At 34.8% G+C, this 15,718-nt stretch overlaps 1 protein-coding gene across 1 annotated transcript in view; it reads left to right on the top strand.

Annotated features, from left to right (window-relative positions):
- The window catches only part of LOC149081214 (WD repeat-containing protein 43), a 32,245-nt gene extending 16,708 nt beyond the window's left edge, over positions 1–15,537 (top strand). Inside the window, exons 9-17 of the mRNA XM_089238037.1 lie at positions 1,141–1,224; positions 1,900–2,019; positions 2,233–2,379; positions 6,838–6,956; positions 7,095–7,158; positions 10,489–10,602; positions 11,600–11,663; positions 13,367–13,452; positions 15,364–15,537. Coding sequence (XP_089094163.1) covers positions 1,141–1,224; positions 1,900–2,019; positions 2,233–2,379; positions 6,838–6,956; positions 7,095–7,158; positions 10,489–10,602; positions 11,600–11,663; positions 13,367–13,452; positions 15,364–15,441 — 876 coding nt within the window. The 3' untranslated portion in view covers positions 15,442–15,537. The remainder of the gene's footprint in view (positions 1–1,140; positions 1,225–1,899; positions 2,020–2,232; positions 2,380–6,837; positions 6,957–7,094; positions 7,159–10,488; positions 10,603–11,599; positions 11,664–13,366; positions 13,453–15,363) is intronic.
- The last annotated feature ends 181 nt before the right edge of the window (positions 15,538–15,718 follow it).

Here is a 15,718-nt window from a genome sequence, read left to right on the forward strand (position 1 = left end):
GACACCACTGCACAGTGGAATCAGCGGTGAACTGGGTCCTGAATGACCATGTCTCATTCAGTCTGTCTGTTCCCCCTTTTTGACCCATTAGTAATTTTTTATTGCCCTGATTTTAATTTGAGTTTAGCAATGACAGGTAATTTGAACTACTGTTTGTTTAAATGGGCTAATTGGGGGTAACTTGGACAATTCCAGTGTTTTTCCAAAGTGGGAAAAAAATCATAATTATTTTGCTTTAATTAATGAAAAATTCCAACTTTAGTTTAGAAGCCTTTTTCATATTTGTCTGTGTAAGAAATTTGTACGGAATTCAAATACTCACAAAAATCTCAATTCTCTTCCTCCAAAGTTGGTAGCTATTCTATTGGTAAGTTGTGGCATTCCAACATAATTATCAATCGTGCTACAGAGAGGTAGATTGTGAATTGGTCAATTTCGTTCTAAATTGACCCAGCCAATGTCCAAATTTTGGCTTTTAGCCAACCAGTTTACAAAGTGACTGGAGATCCCTAGCCAAAGTACGAAAAGAAAAGGCATGATTTGGAGTCATTGCCATTTGGCAAATTTTTTGTGATAATTATGTCCACAAAGCATAGCAACTCATCGTGCCTCAGTAACGATGTGGTAATCATTTTTTCTTCTCTCTCCAAAATTTGACAAAAAATTATATGTACATATATTATTTATATAGTTTTTTTATATATTTCCACGTAACTCATGTTGGCAGTGAAAAAAAAAGGATTTCGCACCTACCGAAACCATTTTACATCAGCACATCAATTTGTGGGCAAGGGATCTCCAGCCACTTCATGAATTGGCCAGCCAAAGCCTGAATAATTTCTGCAAATCAGACTGGCCAAAACTCTTAGCAAATTAGCAGCGTCATATACATTATTATAAAGTGTAAAAACTCCTTAGTGCTGATTAATACCCGAGTCTTATTATTTTTCCCTTGAGGGGTTGGTATGGGAAATATTTAAAAAAATTAATTTATATGAAATATAATTTTTAAAAAATTTATAGATCACGTAGATGCATATAGAAAACTCTTTTTTTTATAGAATAAGCTTTCAAGTTTTAGTTGTTAAATGGCAGTTCATTGTGTATTATGTACTTCAATGTTGATATAATTTTAAATAGGAATTTAATATGCTGGAAAATGAGAGCTATTTGATTAGGAAGAATCCAATTTCATTGCCATCTTTTTCGGAAGGAGTTTCAAAGGTTTGTCTATTTTGAACGTTCTCACCTTATTGATCTCATTTTCATGACAAATATATGATTTTTCTTTTCAAAATCAACTTACCAAGTGATACAACATGTTTGTAAATGTGTTTGCATGGTTTTCTCATCGAGTCATTATGTTTTATCAGTCCTTGAAGTTTATAAATTAAAAAAAAAGCCTTGTCAGTCATTTTTATCACGTACTAAGCGTCACCAAATTGTCTAACAAATTGTTGCTAAATATCTGCTATACCGGGCATTTTCAAATTCTAGCTGTAGCACCTCCCTCAAGCTTCCTCAATAGGATACTCTCCTCCCCCAGCATGCTCCACTTCTGTCAATCTTTGTCTTAAAAAAAACCTCATTACTGAGAAGTGTCAAAAATTAAGTCGCCTTCCCTCTGAAAACTGACATTTCTTCAGCAATGTACCCTCTAATTTTGTTTTTTTACCAGCACAGATCTGTTGCTGGTAAAATGTTGACGTCTGTGCAGAATAGATGAAATGAAGAATTTTTCAGCCATGCTTGGCCGCTAACATATAGAGTTTAGAGGAATCATTGCGCCTTTAAGTGAGGGGTTCCTCTCGGTTTTTGATGCTATACCATTGATTTTTCTGCTACATGCCCATCATATCATGATGTAGAATTACTTTTTTGCTTTATCCTATTCCATAGCTAAGAGAACCTGAGGTCTCTCAGAACACAAAAATTCTGGCGCCTGGTTACATGGCTCCTGTTAAGCCTTTGGAAAATGTATCTAGGAAAAAAAAACGTAAAGTTGCTGCAGAAAATGAGGTGAGGATTCTCTCAATTTTTTTATGTATGGTTTGCATAGATTGTAGTGCAAAGTATAATATTTTATTTTCTTAGGTTTCTATTCCATATTACATTTCGGGCCGATTAAGTCTGTATGAATCATGTTTTTGTAATTGTTTATGAGCAATGGATAATATGATCCCCAAACTGAAGAGAACTCTTGTTAAAGGGTTTTTTTTTTCATTTTTACAGATGCCAATGGAAGAGAGACTGAACGCCATGCATCTTAGTCAAGCACCAGGTGAATCTGAAACATTGTCTGATTCAAAGCCAAATGCAGATAGCATGGTACATCTTCTCCTACAAGGTTTACAGAGTAAAGACAATAAATTACTTCAGGTGAGGGAATCGATCTTTATCAACTAGAGAAACAGTGTCCCATATCGCACTGTTTTTTGTCATTTAATTTAGTGTCACAAATATGAACACAATACAGTGCATGTTGCTTAATCACATTGAAACTATAACTGATTGATAACAAACCTAGAAGTGAATGAGGTAACCCATGGTTCGTACGGTCCTTGAAAACCTTGAAAAGTCCTTGAAAAAAAAAAGTTCATTTTCAAGGCCTTGAAAGTACTTGAAAATAAATAAGAGTCCTTGAAAATAAATAAGAGTCCTTAAAAATAAATAAGAGTCCTTAAAAATAAATAAGAGTCCTTGAAAAAGAATTTTTTTTTAAGAATTCTGTGAGAGTCCTTGAAAAACAATTTTTTTTTAAGAATTCTGTGAGAGTCCTTGAAAAATTTGTGTTTTCCAAAATAGTTTTCGCCACTTTTTTTTTTTTACTTCGTAAGTGACGTCCTTAAAAAAGTGCAAAGCACAGGGAAAAAGCCTTAGTAGCCAATAACCCTGGATAATTGGATTTAAAGCACGTTTTTCCCCATTATTATAAAGCCGGGTTTTCGTAGGAGCAGGTTTTTTGTGCCGCGTGCAAAGTGAATCGCCCAGCGTGACACGCCGTCCACTCAATAATAATAAGAAAACAAGTTCGACTGTTTTCCTAGAGAGCGCGACAAGCCTCACACGGCAGTGTTTTACGTCGGGCGTGATTGGCCGACTGTTTCTGGAGGAGTCAAATGCGTTGTGCGCCACTCGTTTTACCGATCTTCTCTTCATTTTTGTTTTCTTTCACTTCCCTTCATCGAGCTCGATGCTTCCCTTCAAACCGGAGCATGCAGATGACAGAGTAGCTGATAGCAGGGCCGTGAGCTGATGCGCCACGGTAGGAATACACAAACGCGTAGTGTGATTATGTGAAACGTTTCTGTCGACGCGAAATAATACAGTTCGGTTCATGCAGTGCCAAAAACCTATGTTGGAATGTTTTTTCCCTTTTTATTCTCTGTGCACGTGGAACCGCTCGGCCCGACGCAATATGTAAATCGCTGGCGGCATGCTCACGGGAGCTCGGCTTTGTACTGTAGGCTGGTTTTTTTCGCGTCTATGTCGGGATTGTTTTTTTTTCTCCGAGATTGCCGGTTGTTATTTGTCGGCCGTTTTATTTATTTATTTCTTTTATGATCGTAAATGATCTTGTTTTTTTCCTTGCAACTTTTATGGAATAAAAGCTAGAGTTCAAAATGAACTTCCGATCGTTGTTTTTTTTCTTCAGCTCAGTCGGCACACTCTGACCCCCAACAACCAACCAATACCTATTTCTAGAGTAGAAGTCCTTCTGTTCTAGAAGGTATCGCAACAACCCACTTCTAGGAAAACCCGGCTTTATGGTAGCATGTATTCTGTGATCGTAGGTAGACGTATTTAGAGTCGTTGGAAGTCATTAAACTTTTGTACTAGGTATTTTTTCTGGAGGACTTGAGAAATCAATATCTTAATAAAAAAGTGCCATAATTTTTGCCGAAATAAATAATTTCAGCCTTTCGGTCCGTAAGTGAGCGAAGCTTCCTCTGATTACTGTAAACTATAGGCGAAGATTGACTTGGAAGTCTGGGGGGGGGGACACGATGTTGATGTCAATTCATATATGCATATATACATTAGATCAGTCAACTTCACATCCCCCCCCCCCCCCCGTATCTCCGCCCATGCTGTCTAAGGTTGTATAAGGTTCTTTAAAGAAAGAAAACAAAAAATGAGTAACAAGTGTGTGTACTTTTAATTACTTGTGTTGCTGAAAAATCCCTTCTATCAAGATTGGTTGCTGAGTGTGCCAGACGAAAATGTCGCCAAATGCAAGCTGTACTTCAATGGGTGAATCGGCGCTGAAATCCATTGAGCTTATATTACTGGAGGGAGTATGACGCAGGGCCATAACTAGGATTTTTGTATTGTCTTGCCGCCCCCACCAATTCGGAATTCGATAATTTTATAACGGTGTTCACCTAAAAATTGCCACCCGGGGCAGTTGCCCCCCCCCCCCTCCCGCGTTCTAGTACCGGCGCTGGTATGACGTCAGTGGTCTACATAATTACTTGGAAGATCACGTGACGCGTTGGATGTCGGCGCATCTCCGTTATTTTCTAATGGCATCCATAGTTGTTTAAAGGAGTTTAAAACAATAAATGAAAGAAATAATTTCAGTATCGATGATATGATTCCAAAATTAATGAAAGAGATAGTTCCAGAATTAATGAAAGAAAGAATTACAGAATTAATGAAAGAAAGAATTACAGAATTAATGAAATATAATTCCAAAATTAATGAAATATAATTCCAAAATTAATGAAATATAATTCCAAAATTAATGAAATATAATTCCAAAATTAATGAAATAATTTTAGAATCAATAAAAGAATTCAGCATTAGCGAAAGAAACAAATCCAGAATTGATGAAAGCAATTATTCCAAAAGTTATGAAAAATTATTCCAGAATTGGTGAAAAAATTCCAGAATTGATGAAAAAATTCCAGAATTGATGAAAAAATTCCAGAATTAATGAAAAAAATTATTCCAGCATTAATGAAAAAAATTATTCCAGCATTAATGAAAAAAATTATTCCAGCATTAATGAAATAAATAAATTCAGAATTAATGAAAGAAATAATTTAATCTTTTTTTATCTTTAGAAGAGTTCTTTTTTTTAGTCTTTAAAAGGAAATTAATTGCAATATTTAGAGACTAAACTACGTTTCAATGAGGAAATTGACAGGCACGAACTGTGTTATTCAATGTGCCATATGTTTTGTATGATATATATGTGTATGTGGCCTCCTTTATAATAATAAAGTAGGGAGAAATGTAATCTCTGAAAGTTTTAATCAAAATTAAATATGCGCCTATTCATGTTAGAAATATGCTTTTGTAAAAAAAGTCCTTGAATTTTTAAGTTTTACCTTGAAAAGTGCTTGAATAGTCCTTGAATTTTTTTTCGTTGGAAGAGTACGAACCATGTAACCATACATTCTGATTAATGTGAAAAAAATGAGGCAGTTTCTTTAACACAAAACTGGTTGCTAAATCTTGCCACTGACTCATTTTGGTTTTTTTATTGTACTCTTCTAAAGGGATTTTTCCCTCTTTAAGCTATTTTCCCACTAAGATCCCATTTTTTCGCCTCTTCTTTTTGGATTCACTAATTGGAAGAGATTGGAATAGAACTTTTTAATGTTCTAAAACATTAGACATTCTAGAAGTTTTTAATGTTCTATTGTGAATTACAATACTTTTAATGTGCAGTGCACAGATTCCTTTAGGGAAGTCGACTGATGAGTTGTGAATCTGTTGAACTGAACTGACTTTTCTTTTCTGCCTTACATTTGTGCTATAGAAAGTCATGGCAAAAGCAGTGCCACAAATACATGGATCACAGCGGCTATTATGATCTGATTGAGTTCATTGTGAACTGTAACAAATTTTTGTCACGGGGGTGGGGGGGGGGGGGTCAACTCGTATTCATGGTCTTGCTGATTAGTAATGATCATTATCCTCCCATAAGTCTTTTTGAACCCTAGCTTCAAAATTTGTCCAAAATTTAAAAAAAAACTTTGGACGAAAAAAAACTGATCCAGGAATCCAGATGATTATGAATGAAGTTTTCCCATGTTATGGCATGAGTCTAGTCCATGCTGTACGAAAGGAAAAATGATACCAGAATGTTAGCATTACAGTGATTCCAATAAACGGGTCTAATATGCTGCTGTTACAGCTACTGTTTTAAGTCTAGACTTATCAACGCAAAGTATCCCACAACTAGCCTGCCGCTTCATGAAGTGACCAGCATCTGAAGTATTCAACCACAACTTATTTTTTTCACTTGGTTTTCTTGTTTTAAATTGTAGTTTCTGATAATTGTTCTAATTATTTCCATTGCACCACATTGCAAAAATACAATTGGACTAGAAGCATTAATGTGCAATGTCCTTGGGGTAGGGCCGTCATTTCAACTTTTTCCGGGGGGGGGGGGCAAACAACATGTACTCAATGTACGTATATATATATCCCATTTTCAGTGTTTTCAAAAGCCCCCCCCCCCTCCCCCAAATGACTGCCTGCCTTGGGGGGAAAATGTGTTTAATGAGGTTTGAGTGTTTACTTTGCCTATGTTACTCTGTGGAAGATATTTTCACTGCAATGTCTAGTAGCACATGTTTCAACAGGGATGCATATTCCTATTTCAGGCAAAACTTAGATATCCAACCAGCTGAAAAAAAGTGAAAATTTGCACATTCATGTTTCTAGGATGGGGGTGCGATATATATAATGATATTTTCATAATGTGCAGAGAAAAATCAGGTCTACACGTATTTAAAAAAAATAGAAAGAACATTGTAATGCACACAGCTAAAATTGTTTGTCATTTGAACTTCTTAATTTATATTTTAAATTATTTCTCAGACTGTTCTTCGAAACACAGATGAAACGCTCATTTCGAACACTGTAAGAAGATTGCCATTACATAGTGTCCCTACATTGTTAAAAGAGCTTCACAGGCGGTTGAGTGGAGGAGAACAACGGTGGGTTGGTAACAGTTGTCTCAATCAAAGCATATTTGACACACATTCTTTGCATGTATGTGCGAAAAAGAATGTTTTTTTAATGAAGTGTTTTGAAAAAACTTTCTCGCTGTTAATTCATCATTATTTTTTTTGCAGAAATCGTCCCTGTTTGAGGTGGTTGAGGAACGTTTCAGCTATCCATTTATCATATTTAATGTCTGTGAGTATTTCTCATTTCTTGCAACTTTGTTTTTTCCAGTGCGTTTTTATCAATGATACATATGAGTGACTGTAGGAAATGGCTAATTTTATGTTTGTAATCACATGTGGAAAATTAGCTGAAAGTGTGCTATGCTACACTGTATGTATGTTACAGTAAATGTAATGAATTCAGTGATCATATTCAATTCATAATCATAGACTACTTTGGCAAGTTTGATAAATTCTGAGAATTTATCGTATTTTTGCCGGTGATTACAAATTATTAATGAACTGCTTAAATTTACCAGAAATTATGTTCAAATTTCAGTCTAGGATGATGAATTTGATAGATTATGTTGGTTTTTTTTTCTCATGTTGATACATGTGAAGAAAGTCAATATTGAAAGAAATATTTTTTTATGTTTCTAACTTTACATTTATTTGAATATTGCATCATGCACAAAAGAAACTGATAAATGGGTGAATTCAAGTGATATTTCTGCATGATTTTTTTATATTTATCAAACTTACCAACTTCATCTGGGAATTATTCATAATTGCCAGTTAAAACTGATAAATGTAGATTAATTTCACTACATTTATCAGTTTTAACTGGCAATTATGAATAATTCCCAGGTGAAGTTGGTAAGTTTGATAAATATAAAAAAAATCATGCAGAAATATCACTTGAATTCACCCATTTATCTAACTTACTGAGATAATTGGTGATTATGTATTATCACTGATTTACCACATTTTCCATAACTTTTATGAAGATTTCTTACAATTATTACTACTATTATTATGTGTCGATTTTTACTGCAGGATGCATCTACATCTCGTCAAAAAGAGTACATGAAATTTTTTCTTATCCTTCTCTGAAAAAAACTTAGTGATTTATTATATGTTAACCAATGTTTAGCCAATAATTATGGTGAAATAATTTTTTTCAGTCATTTTGGTTAAATTTGATGGTTTTATTGTTCATCGAAGAATCAATAATAAAGGCAGAACAAATTCCAAGGAATTCATAGCCTTTTTGCATATTATTTACCTTGGTTCCTTTTTTTTTATTATATCAGGAAAAGGATTATTACTTATGGGCTGTATAAATCAGGGTTGGGTTTGTGACATGACAAGCATCAAAAACTGGTTTAAACCATCAAAATCTGTCACGAAAACATAAATGAATGCTTTTGGATAATATTTGAACACAATAGGTTGATAACATGAGAGAAACTTACTTTTATTAATTTTTATTTATAAACACTAATTCATTACAATAATTGATACAAAGTATTAATTATAATTTGAAATTTTGAATTTTTCGACAGACAGATTCTAGAACAGATAATATATAATTTTATGGTCCAGTTTATTCAAAATATGCTTGATGGGAAATCACACGGTCAGGTTTTTGATCTCAAACTTACTCAGTACAGGGTGGTTATAAATAAACTGACACGACTTAGACATGTGTAGGGTTTATTGTGATGGAGGTATTTTGATGAAACTTGGTATAGAATGTATGGACCATGGGGGAAAAGAAAGATTCAATAAAAAAAAGTTAAAAATTTTTACCACCAGGTGAAAAGTGGTTTCATCAGTTATCTTTTTCCCATGGTCCAAACAACGTACATACCAAGTTTCGATGAAACATGGGCACTATATAGATAGGAGTAGTGTCAATATAATTGAACCGGCATTGTTCAGCTTAATTAACACTACTCCGACCTATGTAGCACCTGTTGTGGTGGACATGTTTCATCAAAACTTGGTATGTACATTATTTGGACCATGGGAAAAAGATAAATGTGATGAAACAGTACCACTTTTTCACTTGACAAAAAGCTTTAGCAAAAAAGTGAAAATGGGGGTAAAAGCTTTAGCAAAATGCTACAATACTAATGATTTATGGTTAGATGTCTTGTTTTGTACCTCCTGTACGCATTTTTGCAAAAGTGGCTATTACTTCTTTCGCATTCCAAGATTTTTTTTTTGAATTTTGCAAAAAATGCGACCGTAGCTTAAACCCTGCTATATACCAAGTTTCATCAAAATACCTCCATCAGAATAGGCGCTACATGTCTGAATAGTGTCAATTTATTTATAACCACCCTGTATTAAAGGTCAAAAACTTATCGTCAATGCTGTCATTCTCACTTTTGCACTTAGAATAAGTTATAGGAGCTTTTCTTAAGCATCATTATATACAATCAGGACTTCTAAATTAAGGGACATTTTAGTCCTACAATTTAGTATTCCTATTACTAGATATATTCTAATGTTATGCACAATAAGGGGTATAAAATGATACTATTTTAAGTATCAGTGATTATCTAGAAAATTTAATAACAGAAATCAAAATTACATATATGGTGTAAAAGAACTTTTTAAACACCTGTTATGAAAAGAGTGCAGCAGATGATTTATATCTATACACGTTCATAACCAGTTAAGGAAATTTTAGAAGGAAGGTTGAGAATGTTCTTGAATTGAAGAATATCAATAGTTTTTCCTTCAGCTTTTATGTTATGCTCTATTTAAACTGTATATTTTAGAAGAGAAAAAAAAAATTACAATAAACATGATCACTTATTCCCAAGATCTTTACAATCTGTCCAGGGAATTTGTTAGCGTGCTAATAGACATCCTTGGCTGAATGGGATTTGAACCCAGACCTGCACAGTCAGAAGCTAGCTCCCTAACCACTGGACTGTCAGGCAGCAGTTCAAAATAGTTCTGTAGAGAGTAGAAAATTACTTTACAGTCAATTTATTCTTTGTATAACAGTGACTTTAAACATTAGATGCAATGAATGTGTGTATTTTCAATGGGAATTTTTATATCGAAAAGCAATATTTAAGGTTTTTGATTTGACAGTTTAAACCATAAAAAACTGCAGTGCTTCAAAAACCTGCCAACCCTGCTATAAATTAATATCAAAATACAGCTATACCCCGACTTGTATCAGTAATTTGTTTTATGAAGGTAAATTTTTTTATCTATATATTGTTAAACTAATGATTCCTTAAAGTTAACTACCTACTCAAGTTTCTTAAGTTTCATCAATAGCTAATGACCATTGCCAATTGTATTTAACAATCACAATTTATTTCCTTTTTGTCAATCCTGAATTGCTAGCTTTTTTTTTCCTTTGGCTGATCCTATTCCATCTAGGAGAATAGGTGGCATCACAATTTCTGCCTGAAAGAAAAATGACTAATTATGGCTGAAATTGCTTTAAAAAATATTCTTTGGGTTGGAGGGGGGGGGGGGCTACTGCAAATCTTTATTTTATAGAATTCGCAAGGTTATTATATTAATGGTTTTTTTCCCTCTATTTTAGTTACAAGATATTGATGAATTAATAGGTCCTTTAAGTCAATTGATAGATGCTAGAGGAGCAACTTTTCCCAAAATTTTACAATTGAAAGGTTTTCTCGACATCCTATGGACACAGGTATGTTTTTTCTTTTTTTTAAATAATACTCAAAAAAATGTTGGACACACACACACACACTCAAAGATTTAGAGAAATTTATGATTTTTATGCTGTAGTAAAAGGCAAGAATCCCAGTGATGATCACTCCTGGCAAGGAAAAGGGTATTCCCTGATATTGAGAATTTTCCTGGGAAAAGTCTGTTGCCTTCTCTTTCTTAAAATGATGTCACGTGTGTAAAGTAACTATTGTCTTCATCATGGCAAATGAGGAAGAAATTTTTCAGTTTGGCGGGGTAAAAGATGTAATGCAGCAAATAGGCACAGTCATTCTGGTCTCTCCATGGTCGAATAGGCAAGATGGCCTTGTTTCCTGGATTACCGTATTTCCCGTTTAGTCTGTCTGTCTCCCATTTTTAGGCTGAACAGCGAATTTTTATTTATTTTTTGGTCTGATTTTGATTTCAGTACAATGATGACACGTAATTCAACTGCAGTTGGAGACAGCTAGCATGATGTCACATTTTTCTAAAGGGGAAAAATCTTTGCAATTTTTCTTTTATCAATGAAAATCCTTACTTTGTTTTTAAAAAGCCCTTTTGTGTATTTGTGTACATCTTTTGCTGAGAATTCAAAAATCTCCCGAATTCTTGCTCTCCAAAATTAGCAGCTGTGCTATGGTTCCTAAATAATTTGGTTTTTCCTCAGCTTTTGTTCCGACAAATTTATACTTTGAGGGAAAGTGAAGGCATCATATTCAAGCAGTCATATTGTATGTTGTCACCTTGCTGCTATGCAAGGTGAAATCCTTCATCTAATTTTCTTTCTGGTGGCATGTAGCGCTATAAGCATTTTTATTTTTTCTTCAATTTTACGATTCATGGCCAACACATGCTAAAAACCAGATCTTTTTTGTTTATTTTATTAACTGCGTTCAACTGTATTTTGTGTTTGTTTGAATGTATTTCATTTTAGCGTGTATTTACCAAAATCCAAAAATTTATTTTAACCTATGCAGGTCGATGCCAGGACACAGCATGACCCAAATATTCCGACAGAGCCACTATTCATATACGAAGACGGTAAGCTCATGGTTCTTTAATCTCAGTTTTCTTGTTGATTTTGTGTTTTTGGAATTGAAAACTTAAACTACCACTACTTGACTGTCCGCACATCTGCTAGGCCCTTATACCAAAAACATTCTGATTGTTGAATTTGAAAAATAATAATAACATAAACAGAAGCTTTATAATTTATCAGTTTTTTTCATAAAATTTTATTAAGTTGCTTTATAGCAATTTCCATGGATAGGTTTCTACAGAAAAAAAAAGCTGAACACACAGCGACATTGATGACCACGAAGTATGGAAGAAGTGATAGCATCCCATTTCAAAAAAGCTAAACTTTCATTGATTTTGCGAGGAATATTCACAGAAAACTGGTCCAAACTTAAATAAAAGGCTACTTTGAATGCTCGTCACAGCTAGATAAATGCCTGATATGGTCAGGTTCAAGAAAATAACAAAATTTATTTGACTTTTAAAAATAGTCATGAGGGAGAAGAATTAGGGGGGTGCACCTTCTCTTTCCCCCCCCCCCCCCCAATCTGTGAATATTGCCATTGTGAAAAGTCTTGGTCTCACAAGATTGGCGTATATGTATTTAAATTTTTTTTTTTTTGTTTCAAGGAATCATATAAAATTTAACAAATATATATATTTTAACGAATTGCAGATCAACAACACTTAACAGCGATTTTGTCGAACAAACTTTCGAGAATATAAAGCCAACATGTGGATGCATTTGCAAGAGAGCATTAATAATGGCACCAATGAACTAATTTGAAATTCAATCCATTCTCATAAAAACAAAGTTTTTTGCAGTATTTGCAAAATCATGGATAACACTAAAACTTTCTGTACATGTGTTTCTCAATAACCTCTGATTTGGGGAAATATATTTTGTGGTGCGAGGCTACACTCTATACCCTTCTATTCACAACAGGCGAACTACTACTAAATCAGACATGCACCTCGTCCATATTCCTCTGCAGAACTTCTAACGAATTGGTACATGTTGGAATGTGTGTGTACATATAGTGAACCTTCCGTGAAGTTTGTTTCTGTGTAATGCTTGTTATATATGTGTAGTGCTGCCATCTGCAATAATTTTTTTTAACTGAGTTTTTCCCCTCAACTCATATTGATTGAAGTGTAATGACTGTGTAATGTAAAGTTGACACATTTAAAAAGAAATACGATAAACATGTTGGGGTAAATCGAGAAGCCATCCATACTTAGAATAAGACAACCATAAGTATTCTTTATGGGCATTGTATAATATTTTATCATGTGTACATATTGTTTACAATTTTTGTTAATTGCATTTTCAATTGGGTTGCTGTATTTTTGAAATATATGACATCCATATTTTTATGGGCATCTTTTTCTCAGCCACCTCGTTGGGCATTTTGCCTGTTGTGGCGTTGTATTTGAATGAATAATTATACTATTGTAGGCCTGTTGCTCTCTGCGGTGAGACTTTTTAACAGGGAGATTGGCTCACATTCGTGCCTCAAACAAACTGTAGCTACTATAACTACATCACTCTATGAACGGACTGTAGCATTTTGTATTACTTATTTTTCTGCGATATCTGATTATTCATTTTCCCTCGTGTACCTCAAGTGGGGAAACCAATAACCTAGAATATTCATATCTTTTTATGTCTTTAAAGGTTGTATATATGTGAATAATTTCTTTTTTTCTGTACAACTGTTTGACAGAGTCTTCTAGTGCAGAAGAGGATGACGATGACAATAACGAAGCAATGGAACATTCAGACGATAACAATCCTCTAGAAAATATTGATGTATGTATATGCGTTCTCATTCTTTTTGATTTTCTTTAATGTATTTGCATCTGAGTGTCCCGAATTTCTGTGCCTTCTCCTATACTCCCAAAAAATTCTTATACTTTCAGAATTTCGACTGTGCTTGCAAAAATTCCCCCACCCCCTTTCTCTTTTGGGAAATAGAAGTTACTCCCAAAGAATTAACCCAGAGAAAAGACCACTTATCAAGTGTAATTGTCACCATTTTGTCAAATCATGAAGAAATGTTTTATTTTGGCAGCGGAAAGTTAAAATTCCTCATTCATTTAAACCTAGCACAACTCTGGTCTATCGCCATGAGCAATTTACTGCCGATTGAGTTGTGCCGGAAGTATGTATGTGTATAGGTACTTAACAGTCTGAGTGTGTATCTAGTGTCTTGCTTTGAATTTTCGGTGCTGCCATCTATGATTGGATATTTGTACCATTGTAGGCCTGTAATTTAATTCAGTGGTGAGACTTTTTAACAGGGAAATTGGCTCTCATTCAAACCGTGAAGTTGCTAACCACAGAAAACTAACTTCAGCCGACCACCACTGTGGCACTGGTGGGGTTTGAACTCGGGACCTCGCAATGCGAGTCCATCACTATGAAATTACTAGCTGAAATTCATCAAACAGCCGTCAGTTCAGTGTAACGACAGTCAAATTGGTAAGATGACTTGTACCTTGGATGACCATGTGTCCTTTTTTTCATGGCTTGGTGGCAATTATTTTGTTAGAAGGCTTTGATTTGGTTGTAGTGATGACTGACTAAACAAATGCCAGGACTCTGCCATTGGACTGATCGCTTTGCCAAGATCTCTTCCAGCCCGGCTTCATGGCAGAGTCTGGTACAAAGTGTGTGTGTGTGTGCATCTAACAAGTGTCTGAGTGTGTATCTGGTGTTATGTGTTATTTAAATTGGGGGGGGGGGGTCAAGTGTAATGATTGATTATTTATACTGTTGTAGGTCTGTTCTCTCTCTGTGATGAGACTTTCTAACGGAGAAATCAACTTCCATTCCGCCTCGAAGTTGGAAACCACAAAAAACCAACTTCAGCCAATCACCACTGTGGCACGGGTAGGGTTGGAACCTGGGTCTTTGTGATGCGAGTCCGTCATTGCGACCCCTTGGCAAACCACAGTGGCTGTAGTGATGACTGGTAATTTAATATTTCAATGATTGTCATTTTCCAAAGTTGGCAGCTATGCATTTACGTCTTTCCTCGGAATTTTCTACTTGTCTAGTATCACATTTCATCGATTAAGGAACTCGTTTTTACATATTTTACAAGCTAGGGCTGAGACTAGGACTTTTGTGGGGGGTTACAAACATGGTTTTGCCCCCCCCCCCACGCTGTAAAATCCAATTTTATAGTAATATTTTTGCTTTTCCCCAAAATTCCCCCCCCCCCAAACGCTAAAGTTTGCCGCCCAGAGTGGTTGACCCTTTTGCACCTCCCTCTAGTTTCAGCCCTTGTGTAAGCAGATTATTCTACTCTCTGTGGCAATTGAAACAATTTTGTAGATTGTTCTGCTTCTGAATTTAAATGTGTTAAAACTAAGCAAATGTCTGTATATTCAAAATGTAATGGTTAATTCATCATTCGCTATTAACCCCTAGGCTGTGGAAATAGTCTGAGAAAAGATGTTCTCAAAACGGCTGCTTAAAAAAATTTCCCCTTTTCAGTTGTCTTTTCTGAGAGATAGATGGCACTCATATGCTGCAAATATGGTGATACCTCGTCTAATAAAGAGAATTTGTTCCAGAATCATGTTCGTTAGCCGAAAACTTTGTAAGCCGAGGTATCACTTCTTCTTCTTGACCAAACATGCATCTCGTACACATTCCTGTGGGGAATTTCTAACAAATCAATTTTGTCATAAGCTTTTTATTTCTTTTCTGCAGGCATCTGAATCAGAAAGTGACGAAGGAAAGGATAATGGACTACCTCTCGACACAGACGATGAATTATCAGACTCTTGAGCGGTGAAATGTGTAAATGAACTTGTATTATAAATACATAAATGATTCAAATTGTGGTGGAAATTGATGTACGATAATAAATTTTTATTGTCTTTCTTTTCCCTGTTCCTTTGACCACAATCGTATATGGCATGTATCTTAATTTCAGTGATAGCTTCTCTAATGGAGATAATTCATTCCAGAATCACGTTCATTAGTCAAAATGTGATTTCTCATAGGTTTTATGAAAAATTGTTTAATTTGTTCGAGGTACTGCTTAAAATTTAAAGATAAGTTT

The sequence above is a fragment of the Pholcus phalangioides genome, unplaced genomic scaffold, assembly GCF_987345545.1.
Source record: "Pholcus phalangioides strain wild (caught in Gottingen) unplaced genomic scaffold, Ppha-v1.0 ptg000010l_1, whole genome shotgun sequence".
NCBI lineage: Eukaryota > Metazoa > Arthropoda > Arachnida > Araneae > Pholcidae > Pholcus > Pholcus phalangioides.